Genomic DNA, 18,984 nt, shown 5'->3' with positions numbered 1-18,984 from the left:
GGCTGCTTCTGTTTGAGCCTTGAAAACAGATAATCTTTGAGCAGAGGCCAACCAGGATGGCTTTGGGTTAGGCTGGAAACTTGTCTGTGAGTGTGCCCGACGTGCACCAACAAGACAAATAAAAAGATTATGATGGTGGAAATGGAAAAAGAGCCAAAGAAAGTATGCACAAGGGAGACAGTCACCTGCAAATACACCACAGGGGGGACTTACGAAGCAGCCAGCAATCAATTTTCAAATAATGGACTTGATCTTTAAGTAAACTAATAAAAGGAAATGAGGGTGGAATAAATACCTGATTTATCATCCCATCTGCATTTTCTTCTCTGAGCTTCTCTCTGCCTCCTGAATCATAAAGTCAGGGCATCCCCTTTACAGCTGAGCCTCTCCTGTGGCACGGGAGGTTTTATGGAGCTGCCAGCCTCTTTGCCCTGCTCAAGGGCTCGGCAAGCCCTGCTTGAAATGGCCCGGAGAGCAAGGTGGAGGACTGTTCTGAGGCAGCAGGAGGCAGGCAGGGGACTCTGCCAGAATAGGACAGTATTTCAACAAGAAGAGACAGGACCTCTGGCAGTTTCCCTGGGACCATGAGTTTGTCCTTGCCTTATGCAGCAGATTTCTAGAGTCCTTCAGAAAGTCAGTTCTGAACTGGCTTTAATGTAACCATGAGGCTGCTCTACTTTATTGTAAGGTGGGACCCACCAACCCCAAAGGTTAATGCAGGTTTTGGGTGTACTGCCTGTTTCCTGTGCCAGTAGAATGAGCAAATACCTTCATCCCTTTCAGTTTGCAGTTCATGCCTCCTTCCACTTTGTCTCCAAAGCTTCTCTTGCCCCAGCTAACCTGTTAGCCTGTGATCCCTGTGTGCCCTACAAACCTTCCCTGCTGCCTTCCCCAGGCTCCTCAGGAGGGGCAAAGCAGAAAGGAGGACGGCAAACCAGCCTGCTCTTATCAGAAAATAACAACTAAAGATTGACTAAAACACTTTCTGTAGAGCAAGTGCTGTAACAATGAGCTTCACCAGGCAGCCAGGCCAACCCAGGTCTTTCCAGCGATGCAGAACCTGGGAAGGTCACATTTCCTCCAAGAGCCTCCAGTTCCTTGCTTGTGCAGCATTGGAGGGACTCCTCTCTCCTCTCCACGGCACCTGCATAAAGACCAAAGGAGCTGATCCTTCTTTCTGGATCTTAAAAGAAGCAGGGCCATCACTGTAGTGAATCCCACCCAAGTGGGCATAAACCCAGGTACTCTGGGCATGTGACTCTCACAGCAAGTCCTTTCTCCCCTGATGTTTAGAGTAGCTGATCGATACCTGATACTGTTTTTAAGCAGAACCCTTTCTGAATGCAGGTGAAGTCCCTTGGGTGAGGTTAGAGTTAGATCAGAGCTCTCTGTCTGTTTGCATGGCTGAAGTGGCACAGCAGTAAATCTGCCTTTGGCTGCTGGTGTGTGAGATCTGCGTCTGACCACAGCAGGGCCGGGCCCTCATCTGGGATGGTTTGTCTGGTGGGTAGATTGGAGAGGCAAAGCTGTGTGTGCATTTGCTCTGTGGTGTGTCAGGGCACAGCTCACCACTTGCACCGTGTGCCGTCCTCTGAGCAAAGCCATCCGCTGCTGCTGGCATCGCTCCAGGCTGGGAGCTTCCAGGGGATGCAACTTGCAACGGAGAGGGAAGCAGAAAGTAGGACCTGGGGCTTTCTTTCCTGGGAATAGAGGCATTTTCTTGTTTCGGAAGGTATTTAGAGGTAAGAGGCTGAGTTTACTTCTTAAAATCTCCCAGGGAGGAGGTCAGATAAGCCCTTCCCTCACATAGATCTCAAGGTGTGCAGTGCAGTTCATGCAGGTATTTGGCTAATCCCACCTACTAAAATTCCCTAGGAAGTAAGAGAGAACGCCTGTGGGTTGCAACAAAGCATATAAAGATGTGCTTTTTTTTTTTTTTTAAATTTTCTTTTCTTTCCTGTTTCCTTAGATTTTTTCACCATGTTCGGGAAAAAGAAGAAAAGGCTTGAAATTTCTGGGCCCTCCAACTTCGAGCACCGGGTCCACACCGGCTTTGACCACCGGGAGCAGAAGTTCACGGGACTACCTCAGCAGTGGCACAGCTTGCTGGCGGACACGGCCAACCGGCCGAAGCCTATGGTGGATCCATCATGCATCACTCCCATCCAGCTGGCTCCTATGAAGGTACAGAGTCCCTTCTGCAGCTCCTCAACCTGCCTTTAATTGCTTGTAACCTTAACGAAGCGATGCCGGTGGTGTGTGTTGGCGTTGGCTCCCAGGGTGGCTGTCCCGGGAGGCAGGCACGGCTGGGGAGTGTGCGAGCGCAAAGCCAAACATTTTACAGTAGAGCTGAAGGGAAAAAAAGAATTATATATATATTTATATGAATTGTGTGAATGTCCCAGAAGAGTGTGAGTCATGGGTCTGGCAGAGGCCAAGCCTTCACGCTCCCAGGCTGCAGAAGAAAAAGCCACAAGTCCCTGTGGAGGCCCCAAAACGCTGCTCCTCTGCAGCGTAAAACTCCTTGATAATTAATTTAAGAACAGCGCTTTAGGCAAAGGCAATTCGGAGCAAGGGAGAGAGGGAAAAGTACACCAAAGGAAAAAAATTAAATTGCTTGTTCAGCCAGGCAGGGAGCTCGGGGAGGGATCTCATTGCCACCTGCTGCTGCCTGGAGGGGGTAACGCATGGGGATGGAGCTGAACTCGTTGGGTGGTAAAACGAGGGGAAACAGCCCCAGGCTGTGGTTTGGGAGGTTCAGGCTGGACAGCTGGGAAGAAAACTTGGCTTAGAAGGTAGAGCAGCACTGGACAGGGAGGCAGTGTGGCTCTGAGATCCCCCTCCAGAGGCACAGGATTCTGGTAGATAAATTTGCCCCGATTTAGCGGCGTTTCTGGGATTGCACATCCTGACAGCCAAGTGAATCCCACCTGTGTTGTGGTGGTAGCCTATACCCTGCCAGCCGTGTACATCTACCCCTCGTGCACTGCAGAATAAATTTCCTGCAGCAAGGGAAAACCAGATAATCCTGAGAGTGTAGACCCTGTAGCTATATTTGATAAGTGCTCTTTTCTAAATTTACATTTACTGCCTGCTCCTGAAGGGCACTCGTCACTTGCTGATCAGGACTGCTGGGTGGTACTTGAGGACAAGGGGGATAAAACCAAGGCCTTGATATTTTGCTATGATAAGATATATTGTACTGTGTATTGGAGGCCCAGAATAATGAGGAAAAAACCCTTTTCCTGCTAGGGGAGGGGAACAGCTTTGTTCTCTGGGTGTTTTGATGTGAATGCATGAAGATGTTTTAAAATGGGGAGGGAAGGGGAAAAAAAGTGTTTATTATCTTGTAGAGCTGCCATCTCTTTCCTGCAGTTCTGGAAACACTAAATCCATAAGCTTAAGAAGTTTTAAATGTAATAGCTCTCTCAGTACCATACAGGCCATACCACTCTGGGTCTCAGCCTGAAAATGGATGTGTGCAGTGCTCCCCAAATGGGCAATTGCCACATTTTGAAGTGGAGAAAATCACTGTATTTCCAAGAAATTGGTCAATTCTTGCTTTTCTGTCCGTGTATTGGGGGTCTGTATATGTGCAAATACCAGGAATGCACTTCTAAACTAAAGGGCTGTTTGGCCAGAAGCCAAAATCCAATTCCCAATCTGAGCTCATTCTCCCAGTGTAGCCCTTGGGCAATGGTGGTCCTTGCTTCATCCGTGCATCCCACAGCACCTTCCCAGGATGTGTGTGCCAGGATTCCTGCAGCCCTGGTACCCATGGCAGCAGAGGCCACAGGGATGAGCACAAACAAACCCCTCTGCAGGGAGACCCTCAGGAGGGGTTTTCTGTGTGGGTGGAAGATGGGGATTTGGAAGGAGATGGCCCAAATTGCAGCTGTTTGCGTGACACTGCTCCAAACCTTTAGTTAGATGAGGAAATGGGGTTAAGAATGGAGGATTCAAGAAATGGTGCCTTGACCCTCCAGTTTCTCTTCCTGTCAGAGACTCAGCTGCAGCTTATTGAAGTGGGCCTCCATAATACAGAAAACACAGGTTAGTTTTAATTGCAGCTAAGAGACATAATCTGATAATTTGCTTTTAACCCTGTTGCGAGATACCGTGTTACTGTATATTTTTTAAGAATTAACATCCTTATTTTGTTGTAACATAACTCATGGAGAGAAACTGAGTTGCAGCCACTTTAAAGCAAAGACAATTTAATGTTCCTAAACTAGTTCAGCATAATAATTTAATTTAGATGATTTTTTTTAACGTGTGAACATGCACCAGTACCTTTAGTGTTGAAAGGGCACTGAGGATTTCATAACTTCCCTGAGAGCTGAAAATTTAAAATGCACTTGCAGTTCATGGAGACAGGAACCAAATGTTCTGAGATCTCAGTATTACAACTTTCCCCTTTTCCACCTGGCAGTTCATAGTTCAGTTAATGTACTTGTGAATGCACTGATGTGTAGCAGAAAAAGGTTCATAATTGTTCCCTGAGCCACAGTATTAGGTCATGGTGAGGCATTTGGCCAGAGTTAGTTGGTGCTGAGGTTTCAGGTCGTTACAGCAGCTCTGTAACTCTGCTCTTAACGTGCTCCTGAATTTATTCCCTGTTTATTTCCTTCAGTATTGACTGTGGAGCGAGGCACAAGTGTGTCCTAATAGGTGCTCCTTCACGACCGAACAGCAGCACAGATCACAGAGCCAGCCTTTGAGGTGTCTTAGTTTCGAGACAGAACTGGTGTTTGCTTGCTTTGGGCTTCACCCAGAGCTGAGGCAGGGGAAGGGAAAGCCTTTTTTTGTTGACTTCTGTAGATTGCACAGCTTTTCCCGTGAGTGGTTGCTTGTTTCTCAGCCTGCAGAGCAGAGAGGATCTGATAACGCAGCACGTCCCTTTGGGTAGAGCCAATAAACGGTAAATATTCTCACTGCTCCATCTTTATTCAGAGGCAGCAGCAGCAGCAATGATGAAGAGGCAGCGCCCTGGGCTCCCAAATATCCAGGGGGGATGTCACTGCCCTGCCTCTGTGTTGGCTGGGGTGGAAGGCTCGTAAGTGATTTGGCACGCAGGTGGCGGCGGCTTGTCATGGTAATATCAGCCTTTGAATCCAAACCTGAGCTGACTGCACAGATTCATTCATTTCAAACACGAGGAGAGACAATAATGGGATTCCCCTTCTCAGCGTGGGTGACCCAGATACCAGCAGAGGGTTGTGGATTTCAGGTGCCACCACAAGTCAGTAAAATGCTGCAGAAATTTCATGAAAAATAGAAAGCAGCAGTGATCTTGATAGGTTTGTGGTGTGGAGACAGAGGGGGTGAAAAAAGACTGATTTTTCACTGGAAACGTCTCTGCATGAAAAAATGTGAACTGCCTGTGTCTGCCTGCACTTAAAATAGGCTTCATGAAGTCTGAGATCCTGATGCCAGGCCTCTCAATCCTCTTCCTTCAACACTTTGTAGTAGTTCTGTGTGTACCTGGAGCTCGGGGTTTGCATGTTTGTTCTTAGCACACAGCGTGCTTGGCTTGTCATCACTCTTGTGCCTCACAGGAGCTTCAGTTTGTTGCCACCCTTTGATTTTTGGAAAGCTTCAGAGCCAATAACTAAGCAAATGCATCTCCACTCCACTCAAAATATTAGGAAAACAGACACCAGAACCCTTATTTGGGGGATTTTTGCCAGAAGAGCTTATCATTGCCTTTGTAAAGCCGCTCTGTTAAGATCCTTGTGTGCCTGCTGCTGTCAGTGGGAGCAGGATGGCACTGAAGACTTGTTAAAATCCCTTCTCATGTTTCCCAGCGCAGGGAGCAGCTGAGCGTCCTCTCTTCTCTCAACTTACTGGAGGGAAAAAAAGCCATTTGTTCATGAAAAAAATACCCTGCTGGGGTTACTCTTTAGTTGTCTGTGCTGGTATGTGCGTGAAGCCTCCACCCCTTTGCTTTTGTTGATGCTTTGGGTAGTTTCAACCATCCACACACTCAGCAAGATCAGATGAGAGTCCCCAGGTTGATGGTGAGACAGTGATCAGTTCATCCTTGAGGAAGAAGGGAGGTAGCTGTGAGTGTTTGAGTGGCCAAATACAGACAGGCATCAAAAAGAGCAAATCCTTCCTGCTGGGGCCTCTGCGTGTCCTTCTCCCCTGAGCACATTGCAACAAATCCAGCCGTGCTCATGTGCTGGAATTTTCCTTTTCCGGGATTTTCTTCCCTCAGTGTGACATCGATGCTGTATTGTCAGGAAAACGGCAGAAGCCTCTTCTGTGCCATGTGGGTTGAGCTGCCTTAAAAGTAGAGGAAACATCATCCTTTCCGTCACTTCACCCACACACCCTTGAATGCCCCAGGTCTGAGCTGAGATGCACATTAATTTAAGATACACGTCGAATGAACCTGTGGCAGTTCATTTACCTGGTGTCCTGAGCAGAGAATTTCTGTAGGGGACAGGCCACAGGGCTGCCAGCTTTCCTCCCAGTCTTTCATCCTCATGTTCCAGTGGTCTAATCTATATGTTTTCTCTTACTAGTTTTAGCTCTCCTCCCTTCTGCCTCTCAAACCGTGACCCTGATCCTGGTGAGCCAGCTGTAATTTTTAAAACTTTTCTAAGCTTCTGCTGATGCATTTCAGCCTCTCTGCTGCACAGGGGAAAAAAACAATCAGAAAAATCAAAGCTTCTCTTTACTGTGCATGACGACAGGTGAAAAAGAAGGTATTTCTATTTGCCATCCTATTTGGCCTCTTAAAATGTTTCCAACAGTGACATTCAAGTCTTATTTCAATTGTCATTTTTTTCCTGCATTTACATGCTTTCCTTTGCTTAGATGGAGGACACTGTGCACAGTGATGCTGACTGGTCAAAGACCTCAAAGAGGGGATAAGCCAGGGGCCTTGTCTGAGCTTGAGCAGTCAGAAATATCCAGATTTCATTAGGTAACCCCTCCAGCCCTCTCCTCCCATGTGGAATTGCACAGGGGAAATGCCTGACAGGGAAATGAGGGGTTTAGAAATAAGGAACCATTCAAAGGCTTTGCCCGTTCTTCCTGGGCAGGTGGACAAATCAGTGGTTGTCCTGACCTCTCTTCCTCGTCCACCCAAATGTCTACTTCTCCTTCCCTTTAACTCCTTCCTTTTGGTTATTCCTCCCATTCCTGCCTCTGGAGATGGGACAGTCTGAAGTGCTTGCTTGAGGAAGGTTGACTCCCACCCCACCAAATGCTTGACCAGACTTAACAGCACTGCTGGACAGGGCAGGACTGGAAGGCTGCTGACATCTCGTGGGCCTTCCTTGTAACCACACCACGAAGAGTCGTGCTCGTTGAGTTGCATTTCCTAATTACACATCTGTGCAACCCCACGTTGTGCCTGGTGCGTGTCCAGCTGGGAGAAGGTGGAGGGGGTGTCTCCAAAAAGGGCCCCAACACCTTACAGGATGGGACATTCCAGGTGGAAGGAAAGTGTTTTGCTGCCAAGCAGGACAGCGGCCTGGAGGGACTGTGGGATCTCAGCCTTTGGAAAGGAGAGGGCAAAATTTGATGGACCTTGCCCTTAGGAGCCTGACTGGACTTTGATGTTAGCCTTGCTCTGGGCAGGAGGGTGGGCTGGAGGCAGAAATGCCTTCCAGCCAAAGTTCTTCTGTGTTTATCTTCACCTACAAGTGATGGTGGTCAGATTTGCTGTTGTCCTGCAAGGCAACCCCCCTTCCAATTTATTTTGATCGCTGAATGGGAATGCCTTTCATGCTCCATGATGCCAGAGGAAAGTACTGCAACATTTTTAAGTGAAAGCTTTTCTTTCAAAGGGCAAATACTTCACTCTTGAGGGCTGTTTGGTTACTGCATTTACAAGTGACAGTGCTACATCAGTTAATCTCTGTCTCCCCCTGAACAGATATAATACAAATATGCCACCTAGTGTCCGTGGATGTGTCTAACTGTGACATCTGCTTAGTGTGAGAGGAGCCAAGTTGCCAGTTTTGTGTAATCTTACAGGAAATCTGTCACTGTACAAATAAAAATCAACCACAGGGCGAAATCAGTGCAAGAAGTACCCAACTCAGAAGTTCTTTAGAATTCATATCACTAGATTAATATATTCTCATATGTTCTGCGTTGTGCAGAGGAAACTTTTGGGTTTATTTCTGATCATCTGATTTCTGAAAATTGTAGGTTTTGTGTAAGTCCTTTAAAAGAATAGTTTTACTGCCTGTGAAGTTGATTTTCACAAGAGAGTCAGTGTTTAAAAGTCATTTGGACAATGGTCTTAATAACATGCTTTAATGTGGTCAGCCCTGAGTTGGTCAGTTGGACTTAAGTGATTGTTGTAGTGATATTCTATTCCATTCCAAAGGAAATGCCTCTTCTCATGGCGTTTTATCTGATACATTCTTAGATCTGGCTTTCTGAACAGCAAAATTCCTGGTCAGCTTGTGAGCAGCAGCTCTTCCATTTTCATACCATTGCGTTTCATCCAGCCTGGCTTTCACATTGTTCTTCCAGAGCCTCATTTGGAGAAAAAAACCAGAATTATTATCATCTCAGATTGACTCAAAACACAAGATGCTCCTTGGTTTTTCAGTTCAGCTGCTGAACTAGAAAATCAATTATTCACATACCTCTTCTGACCAAGATATTTGTCCCTCATGACGAGTTTCAGGCAGGTGCATTTGGAGGGTCATCTGCAGCTGGACTGTAGATACCAGCACCAGGGTTTACAAGCCAGGCTTGGCCATCATAGAGAAACACTGAGGTTGCCACTGAAAAAACCCTCTCCTAGCACACAAAGTAAATGCTGCCAGTGGCAAACCGAGTTTTTCATGTTCCATCTTGTTTCTGTCCTTTAAATGTGCTCAAACGATGCAGGAGCAATGCCTGCAGAAATGTGGTTCTCAGAGGTGGTTGCTGTAGCCAGCGCAGGGTAGGGAATGATGCTTTGCTCCACATTGGACTGTGAAGACGAGTTCAGCACTGAAGTAACACCTTAAGTGCATCATTCTGCCCCACTGCCTGGGAGGGATGATAATTAGTTGCCTGCTGATCGTGTCCCTCATTTAAAAAGTGCCTGACATCCCTAAGAGAACCTGTGCTATCAGTACTCTCCTCCTGCAGACAGCTGGAGACAGGCTCACACCTACACCTGCCCAGTCCCTCTGAGCTCACTGAGCCCTTCCCTGGAGCAGCGTTGGAGTGTTGGAGTTTGCTGTCTGCAGCGTGGAGATCTAGGGAAGTTCTTCAGAAACCCTTCATCATCTAAGTAAGCTTTGCCCATGCGACAGTTGGCATTGAGTTGAGTTGGTCTGCTCCTGTGACAGAGGAGTTGCTTCACCTGAGCCTGCAGCAGTCACAGACAATAATACAGATCAATACAGATTGCAAACTTCTGTGGGTAAAAGTAGTTTTCTCCAATATGATTAGTAAAAGAATGTTTTTAAATGCTGTTTGCGCATCAGTGTTGCAATTTTAAGTAATATCAGTGTTGGTGCCATCTTGCAAGAAGGGCAAGCTTTAGTTCTGCTTTTGAGAACTTGTGGGGGTGAGCAGAACTTTGCAGTACACTCAGAAAAGATTGAAAGTCAATTTAGAGTTCACAGTCTACATCTGCTGAGGCTGACCAGGCTGCTTTAGAGCTCAAAAACCACGTTAACCTCTAGGTCCACACGTAAACGGGGCAAACTCTCAGTGTCAGCATTTCAGAAATCGAATCTGGTCTCCTCTGGGAATACAAGGTTGGGAATACTCTCCAGGTGGCACAGTATAACCTGAAACAAGCCAGGAATTAGATCCTGAGCAAGGACACTGATAATCAGGTTCTTTTTTTAACGTGGAAGTTAATCCCTGAAGACAAAGCTACAGGACATTGTTCCAGTAACTCCTCTCGCTGGCTTGCCTGTCCTGAAAAACGAGCCTCACTCCCAGCTTGCTGCCTGGAGGTGGAGGACTCCATCACCACTCATGTGGCTGCTGTTGTTGTTGTTAGCTCCTTCTCATTTGTTTAGCCAAGTTTTTTGCCTCCAAAACCTTCCTTGCACTGACCAAAGTCTCTCTGGGGCCAGAAGCTGGGTTTGGGCCCATGAAGGGCTGGGCAGGTGGAGGTGATGATTCAGGGTGGCAATAGGGTCCTTGTGGTTCCTGTCCCATGGCAGTGGTCCCCCAGGGCAAAGCATGAAAAATAAACAGTAAGTGTAAGCAGTGAATGCTTTCTCCAGTAAATGTTTGAAGGGGCTAAAGGTGTTTCACCAACCTTCATTCTCACAGTCCAGCGAGCTCTCGCTTGGCTCGGCTGAGAAAGCTGGTGGAGTAAAGCACACCGGGAGATTCCCTGTTTCCAGGGACTGACCAGACCTGCAGTGGTGCTGCTGAAGGCCCTCAGACAGCAAGTTGTGTGGATGTCAGAAAACTCGCTGCTCGGCCGTGGGAAACACTAGGTGGCAGCAGGGAATCTCTGGAAATTCATGTCCATGCATGTCAGAAGTGGACACAGACAGCTGAAGTAATGATAAATCTACTTGGGTGTCCTGGTGACTTTTGTTCAAGGCTTCAGCCCACTTAGTAACAGGTCTGTTTATATTTTCCATATAAAGCAGGTCCTGCAGCATCTGCACTCCACATGGGCACTAGGGCAGTGTTTGCTGCTTCCATTCCCATTGAACCACGCAGTGACAGTAATCATTCAGTAACTGCACATTCTGCACATCCCAGTGATGTGTTTGTCCCTGGATCTGCTTGGTGTGATCCACTGCAGTCCAGAACAGAAACTGTCTCCTGGTTATAGTCCTGCTAGATTGTGTTCCATGAAATAGAAATAGATGATCTTTAAGGTCCCTTCCAACCCAAACCATTCTGTGATTTTATGATTACAACCAAACAGGCACGTTTATTCAAGGCCAGCAGAGTTTACTTCAGTAGGAATCGCAGGATCAGAGGGGGGAAAATGTTGTCAAGCAGCTCACTTACCTGTGGAGCCAAAGCTCCAGGTATGAATGTGTTTTTTTCTATCTCCTGCTCTGACATGATTAGATCTGGGCTTTGGTGGCTCTGTAGGAATTTCAAAGTGCTTTGCTGCTCTGCCTTTCTTGTCTTCCCCTTCACGCAGGATCCAATTACACCAGACAAGTGCTGTGTATTACCAGGGAACAACACTGACCTACCTGCAGAGACTTTTAAATACCTTTTCTGTTGTCTGTGGAATGAACTGTGTGGGCCAGAAAAAAAAAAAAAGAAAAAGGGCATTGCAGATACAGATCTTTGGAGAGAGGAAGGTGAACGAAAGAGAAGTGTTTAGGATGAGCATTTCTATTTTTTAATTGCTGAGATCCAACAGGCTTTGGCTCACACAGTTAAAAGAATAGCAAGTTAAAAGACAGTTAAAAGAATAGCAAGAGACTGTGAATTGTACAGAATTTTACAGTTTTGTAGTCTGAACAGAACAGTAATTGGTATCTATGTCCTAGTTTGCATTTAATAGTTCTCACTGGGCACAGTGCAAGTGAAGATCCTGATTGCTAAAGGCTTATGCTTCCACATGAAGTAGCACTTTCCTGAAGCACTTGGATATACAGGACTAGAAATCTGGTTTAAACACACCGGTTTTTATGAACCACCCTGGTTAAACACCCTGGGGCAGGAGATGGGGTCTGACTCCCATCCCACACCCCGGGCAGGGGGAAGCATCACCGTTTCTCCTTCAGCAGCAGTGGCTGCACTGCCCTTCTCCTCCTTCCTGACTTGCCAGTGCTGTGTGGCGGGGTTGGAGGACGGGGAGGGAGCTCACTTTGTGGGGCAGATCAATTCATTAAGCGTGTCAGGGCCGATCTGCTGCTGAGGACAGAGTGCACTGGGTGGCGATGCAGCCCAGCAAATCGAATCAAATCAAGATTATCTGAGAAATATTGGAGCTTGTGAAGCTCCTCCTGTCTGTCCTCTCACCTGCCTTGTAAATGTGACCCTGTCCATTAGATTTCCACATAGGGGAATTTTTTGCTATACATCCACGTTTGCAGGTGAAAACTGCTCAGTGGGAGTCAGTCCTCCTTCCTTAGGGCATTCCTACGGCTACACTTCCCATTATGACAGCTGTCCCTGAAAGGGAAGAGTAACATACTTCCTTGGAAGAAAGAATGCTGCAATTTGCAACGTGTATGAAATTATTTTCTGGTTTTATTTTGCCGATACAAATTCCTGAATTCGCTGAAATCAAGGAGTGAACTTTCAGGAGAGGACTAAGGAGCCCACAGAGACATCAGTCAGATTAGAAAGCACCTCTTACTTGTATGTGACCAGGAGTGCACAATTTGAGTGCATTAGGGAAGTAGCAGACTAAAGTTTTTCTCACTGTTCTAAGGCCATGGGGCTGAGGCATTTTTTGGCACGTCTTTGGCTGCAGGATGATTTCTCCTGCTGTATCTTATCAGTCCCTTCCCTGCCAGCATGACCAATGCTCTGCACGCAGTATCCTGCCCTTCCTCAGTGTGTTAATCCCAACTTTGCAGGGCTGTGATTGCAGTGCCTATCTCAGCCCTGGGTAGGGCTTTGCTGGGCTCGTGGGTGGTGATCCCGTCGCTCAGTGAAGCTCTGGCTGTGTGGCCTCAGGGTTTCAGGCACTCACCAGCCTCTTCTTCCGCTCTGTGCCTCCTCCTGATGATTTATGGAGTGGGAAGGTAATTCCCAACCCTCTGCCACGGCTTGCAGAGCACAAGGAGCTCCTCGAGCTGGCCCGGTGTACTCTGAAACAGGAGTGTTGACTTTGTCTTCAAGCATCTGCCGTATTTAAAGCTTCCTTTGCCATGGCAAATCCCAGCCAAAAGTAATACAGTTTAAATTGTTTCTTCTAAATAACCAGACTGTCAAAATCCTCATTTTAATTAAAAGCAGGGAGATGACCCTGACCGCAGCGGAGTGACCCAAGAGCCTCTGCCCTCCTGAGCAAGTGCCCCACTGCCAGAGCTGTCAGATGAAGGCAATTACTTCTCTAGGAGTAAAATTTTATTGCACTGGATTTGACTTAAATATTTCAGAAAGCTCAATCAAATCACAGCAAGAAATCTTTCACTGAGAAAAAAAGGGACCAGGATCATTAATTGGGTTAATGCTCCATCAACCTTGCGTTTGTTAATGGGCATGTTTGGGGCACAAGGGAAACCTCATCCAGGGAAATGCCATCTGAGCTACAAAGAGGGTTGATGCTGCAGTGTGACTTCGTGAATTGCAGGCTGTCCCTCTCTTCAGGTTTTTTTTGTTGGTGCTGTAGTTGAGAGCAAACTGCATTCCCACATTGGCAGGCAGTACCAGTGCCCTGTACCACAGTGGGGCAATAAACATGGGTGAGCGAGACTGGAAGGATGGGCCACTGTTTTTTGCCTCCTCTCTCCATGAAAATCCCACACCAACGCCCTTCTGGACCTTAGAATAAAGTCTGTGATAGTGTGATTATTTTTTTTAATGCCTATCATCCGTGGGAAGACTCACACAATGTTGTGCCCCACAGTTCCCAGCGCTGATCACATAGAGATGTAAAATACTGACTCTGTGCCCTAAAAACAGTAGCAGTGGATGCCTCAGTGTCAGCAGCGTGTGGGAGACCCACAGCTCCTGTGGAGCACATCGGTGGGTTACCAAAGTTGAAGCAGTTGGGGAGGTGGTGGTTAAATATTTGTTTAATTCCCGCAGTTTCTCGTGCCTTTGTTGAGAAAAGTGGGGTTTTGTTTTCCTCACGCCTCCCCCATATACAAACACGGAAAAATAACAGTCTAAGGCTGCCAATATTAAGTGTAAGGACAACTGGCTGATACCACGTGAAGAATGATGAAGATGGGTTGTGCCTGCAGAGAATTCTGGCTCCCTTTGGGCTCACCCCAGGCCCCTGGAGGTTCCTCTTGCTGTCTCACCTCCCTGCAGTTTCTCTAGGGGACTGGTGTTATGAGGCTGAAAAACAGAGTTGTGTTTCCTGGGGGGAAGGATTTCTCTCCTCTTCCCCAAATGTCCCCAACTTCCCCCAGTGTTTTTTAGCTGCCCCTGCAGTCAGCCCAGTTGGAGAGCTCTGGAGTGCTGCTCCTGCAGAATTTCTCACCGTGAGGTGATGAGTGGTGCAGAAACAGCTCGGTAGGTCTTATGGAATTTGCTTTACAACTTCCCTTGGGGGAAGAAAAAGACAATTCCACAGAGGCTTTGGCAAATGGCGTGGCTTTGAAAGGGGGAGAATAAGGTACCTGGCCCTGCTGGTGATCATCAGCAGGGCAGGACACAGCCTTCCCAGGGCAGTGATCTTTTCCTTTTCCTGACTGAAAATGTTAATTTGATAAAATAGGAAACTTTGACATTGATGAGCAGATTTTATCCAGAATGTGGCCAAGAAACTGCAGTCTTTGGTGTGGTTTGATGCAGCTTTTTAGCTTAGCAGGTCCACTCTGTGCACTGTCGTGCTGAAACCAGAGCCTTAGGAAAATGTAGCACTATTAAGAGGGCATGTAAAATTCCTGCAGTTAATGTTTTTGAGGCATTTCATCATGGGGGACATTTTGCTTTTTGGTTCCATGTTTGGATAAAAGAAAATTTTGAAGGGTCTTAAGTCCTACGACTTTGGTTTGTGGTTTCTCCACTCGTGTCCCTGTGGAGTGCTGTATAACTCATCAGTAACATGTACACCAACTTCCTCTTTCAAACTAAAACTTCTGAGTCACAATTCACTCTCATTTGTTGTGTGCCTGAGAGATCTGTGTATACATATTGCATAAAAAATTGCACATATCAGCTGTGTTTAAAGTAGGCCCTGAATAATTACTTTTGACATTGAGTATTCTGTAATAGCATTTCAAATGACACGTAACAAGCATTTTTGTGTATTTAAAAAAAAAAATAATGAGGAGAAGTTACTCAAACGTAGGTATTTCAGCGGAATTTTAAAACTAAACGTTTTGTTAAAGTTGCTGTATTTTAAAATGTCAAAAGAATTACCGGTGAATGTGGTTATAATGAAACGGTGCTGTTGTTGTCATGGAAACTAACTTTTAAAACTGCCGTGTGGGGTGACAAATTACACAGTGCCGTTTTGGTGAGCCTTTTTTTTTTTTTTTTTTTTTTACAGTTTTCCATTATTTTGCTTTTGAAGAATTTTAAACAGCTGGCACCAGTGTTAAGGATATTACACTTCTCTCAAGCCTTTAGCTGTACGTTTGTTTTGATCCATCGAGTAATACACATTTTGCAGGCTGAGTAAATTTCGTTTCTACATCATCAGTGTAGATCATCATTAGCATCATCACCATCATCATCTGCATCTCTCAGTAATTACCATGTGGCCATGCCAGTGTTTTCCCAGCCTGTCTCCTGTCCCGTGCTGTTGCCAGTATCAGGTTGATTAATTCATGAGGCGGCATCGCGGCTCTCGTGCTCAGACACTTCGTGGCAAGGGGCAGGGGACACCTTCTCGTGCTCCTGGTTTTATCAGGTGACTCTGTGGTGCAAAGTGCATGTTTGGTCCAGGGGGCAGAGACCCAAACCTCCTGGCCCAGCTGAGTCATTCAGCACCAGTGCAATTTGCAGAGTGTCTCCCCCAGGGAGGGAACTTTCTGAGATACCAGGAACAATTACATTTTTTTTACATTATTTTTATGTGGAGGATGAGAATGCATAGCACTGGGAAGAAATCCCTAACAGAAAATATGTGAACTCTGAAGCTTGCAGGTATAAACCAAGCTCTAAATTGCAGGCTCCAGGAAGGAATGTTCTGACATACTTTCCTGTCTGTTGTGTATTCCTTGTGACTAACCCTGAGTAATGGCTGTTTTGTAGACAGGCTGTAGATCAAAACTGGAGCAGATCCCATAGGATGCTACTGGAGGGTGGGGAGTGATAAATGACATCTCATCCCACCCAGCATGGTTTCTCACTACACATCTGATGAGTTTCTGTTGCAAAAGGCTTGTTTCCAGGGCCCTGAACTCCCCACTTAGGTTAATGTTTTGTAAGCATCACACAGAAGTGGTTACAAAGTGGTTACTTCTGCCCTGAGCGTGGGAAGCACAACCTGCCACGATGCCACCATAAGGTGGGGGAAGGAGGGGATGAGGTACAGGAATACTTTTGGGTCCTTTTCCATGAATCTTCCTCATTTGAATGTGATTAAGCATCCAGTGGAGCACAGTGGGATCGCGAGGATGGATTTAACACCATCATCTGGGAGGGCAACTCAGAGACTAGAACTTGTCCTCAAGTGAATGCTCAGTGGAGAAAAGCCTTAAGTGCAGAGTGGAAGCACTTGAGAGCAGCTGTCCCAGATCCCAGCTGTGCTCTGCACTCACTGGGCATTCAGCTGCCATCGCTTTTCCTCCCTGGCAGCATATTTACTTCTCCACGTACAGTCAGCCATCAGAGACATGTGCAGGTCTTGTTATCTCTCATCTCCCATCTGCCCCTGTGTCAACCCTCAGGATGGCACCTCAGACTTGTAATTTATCCTCAAAACAAGGGAAAGGAGCCCACCTCGTGCTGCCCCTGGGCTGCTGGAGAAAGCAAGGTTTGGCTGCGTGCTTGTGGCTGTCCCCGGGAGTTTGGAGGGACTTCAGCTCTTTTGAGGGCACAGAATCACAGAGTGGCTCGGGTTGGAAGGGACTTCAGTGAATCATCTGGTCCCACCTCCCTGCTCCAGCAGGGTCATCCCAGAGCACATGGAACAGGATTGTGTCCAGATGGTTCTGGAATATCTTCAGACAGGGAGGCTCCACACCCTCTCTGGGCAACCTGTTCTGTTGCTCGGTCACCTGCACAGCAAAAATGTCCTTCTTGCTCCAAGTACTTTTTCTTGTGGTAAGAACAGATCAAATGCAGACCCCTGACACCTCTTACACCCCTGGCTGCAGCTGGGAAACAGGGAAAGCCAGAGTTTTCCTTTGGGTAGCTGACAAGGATTAGTTTTTCTCTCCAAGGCAGTGCTGTTCGCATTTGCTTACACTGAGGAGTAAAACATGAACACAGCTTCAAATATTTTGAATGTCTCGCAACACGAGAAGATAAATTACCAACACATCCATCACTTAGATTACTCTGACCATCTGTGCTTTCTGCACCTTCTCTTAAGGAAAAAAAATTGATTTTCAGCTACGCATAGGCTGTGTTTTTAGTTTATGTGTAATGCAAATGAGGGGAGAAGCTAGCTAGAGGCAAAATCAGAGTTTAGATTGGCTGTTCATAAGGGCAGCCTTTCCTTAAAATACCTTTTGTTTTTCACCCTGCACATCACAGAGATTTAGAGTCCTCATTGACTTCTGAAAACACAGCTCCAGGAGGACAAAGGATGATATATTCTTAACGAGTGCCTAAAGTATAGTAGTTTTTAAAGACAATAAATGCAAGGTCGCATTAGGGCAAAACAGTTAATTACCCACTTCATTATTGTCAAGGTTAATACAGCATTTGGGCACAGAAGCTGTTTCTCATCTCCTTTCGGAAACAAGGCGAGACAGCATTTCTTACAGACAGATCCATTATAGCTTATCACCGGAGGACAGACCGCTGCAGAAGCACCATGAAGGATGTCTGCTGTCACCAGGCTCCGGAGGAAACGCCAAACCTGTCCGGAGAGCGGCGGGAATGACGGGAGAGCTCCAGCTCGGGCGCACCCGGCGTTAATTCACGGAGACTGCGCCCCATTGATTTCACGTGTGACGGGAACGGGAGCAGAAAATTCACCGGTGCTCCCTCATCTCCCGGAGCATCGATCCCTCCTAAATTGCACAATGCGCTGGAAAACGTCCTTTAATAAACATGGGGTATTGACTGTCACACATCCCATCTTTACACAGTGAACCCTGTGAAAGCTGTGCCTGTGGAAGCAGGCATTTCCACGTGCTGGTTTCCATTACGTGATCCCAACAGACAGAGACAAAGGCCTCGGAAATCTTAGCCCCCTTGCAAATAATGCTTTGCTTTTCACTGCCTACTTCAGCAACTTTGAAAATTCCCCAAGTTATTTAGAAAACAGTTTAGAAAATTTAGAAAGCGTTCTATGTAAATATATGTAGAATATAGAGAGAGATAAAATTCCCTCTTTATATGGAAGCACTTTTTTTTTGCCAGTTTCTAAAGCCTTTAAAATCAGGAAAAACCAGTCTAGTTCCTGTGACACTAATTACCAGGATAACTGTGTTTTTGTCACTTTTGATGTAGCCTTTTTCTGGTATGTTTTCTCTCAAGGTTTTTGTTTTGCTTTTTAAAGTAGAGCTAGAATTTCCCATCGTTTGTGACTCCTGGCCTTGCATTTCAGTCCCAGGAGGTTTTCCCTCTGCTCTCTGGTGCAGTGCCCAGCCTGGTGATCTGGTAACCAGGACCACATCATTCCCAAATCAAGACCCCACATCAGAGAACCTGGGGACTTCTCTGAGCTCTGGCATTAACATTGCACTCTCAGCTTTGGGAATTTGGGCCATGGTTATGGCAGCTCTCAAGCTCTGGCATCATTCTGGAAATACTGAGCTGCCCAGGAAAGCTGTGGGCGCTGTCAAGCCCCCAGCATGCACTTTCTCTGTAGTAAATGACTTCAGGATAGGTTAACGTGGCACAACATACATTTTATTCTTTATATTATCTTCTTTGATTTTATTTTTTAATTCCTTTTGCTCTGCTCATCTGTACAGCACAATCCCTCTTATTACTCCTATAGACTGATACCTGCTTTGGGATGTTAATTTGGTTTTTAAGCCTTGTAAATGGTTCTGCCTGTCAGGGAGGCACCCACTGTATTTCACATTTGAGTATAATCATCTGAAGTTCTATTCAGATAGCAAAACTCTTGACTATATAGCATTGTTTCATAGGGTCTTGGTGAAACACTTCCTAAATTATCTTCTTTTGGTAGGAGTGATGCTAGATACTTCCTTGGAAAAGATAAAGTTGGGGTAGGTTGTCTGCTTTAGCCAGAGGGCATCTCACCGTGATCTATGTCCTTCCACATCAGGGAAGTGTGAAATTTATAAACAAGCCAAGGCAAATAGA

General features: G+C 46.4%; 1 protein-coding gene across 7 annotated transcripts in view; it reads left to right on the top strand.

Annotated features, from left to right (window-relative positions):
* The window catches only part of PAK5 (p21 (RAC1) activated kinase 5), a 167,085-nt gene that overhangs the window by 127,704 nt on the left and 20,397 nt on the right, over positions 1–18,984 (top strand). For 5 of the 7 annotated variants that reach the window (XM_027883530.1, XM_027883532.1, XM_027883529.1 and 2 more), the window contains one exon: positions 1,970–2,184. In XM_027883530.1, coding sequence (XP_027739331.1) covers positions 1,970–2,184 — 215 coding nt within the window. Of the gene's footprint in view, positions 1–1,134; positions 1,242–1,635; positions 1,733–1,969; positions 2,185–18,984 lie in introns of those variants that run through there. The other 2 variants (XM_027883536.1, XM_027883534.1) reach the window with 2 other exon arrangements.

Source organism: Empidonax traillii, unplaced genomic scaffold (genome assembly GCF_003031625.1).
Source record: "Empidonax traillii isolate 1590-97213 ecotype Southwest subspecies unplaced genomic scaffold, ASM303162v1 scaffold128:size1411021, whole genome shotgun sequence".
NCBI classification, from domain to species: domain Eukaryota; kingdom Metazoa; phylum Chordata; class Aves; order Passeriformes; family Tyrannidae; genus Empidonax; species Empidonax traillii.
The sequence above is the reverse complement of the archived record's forward strand: the minus strand, read 5'-3'. Positions and strand labels throughout refer to the sequence as shown.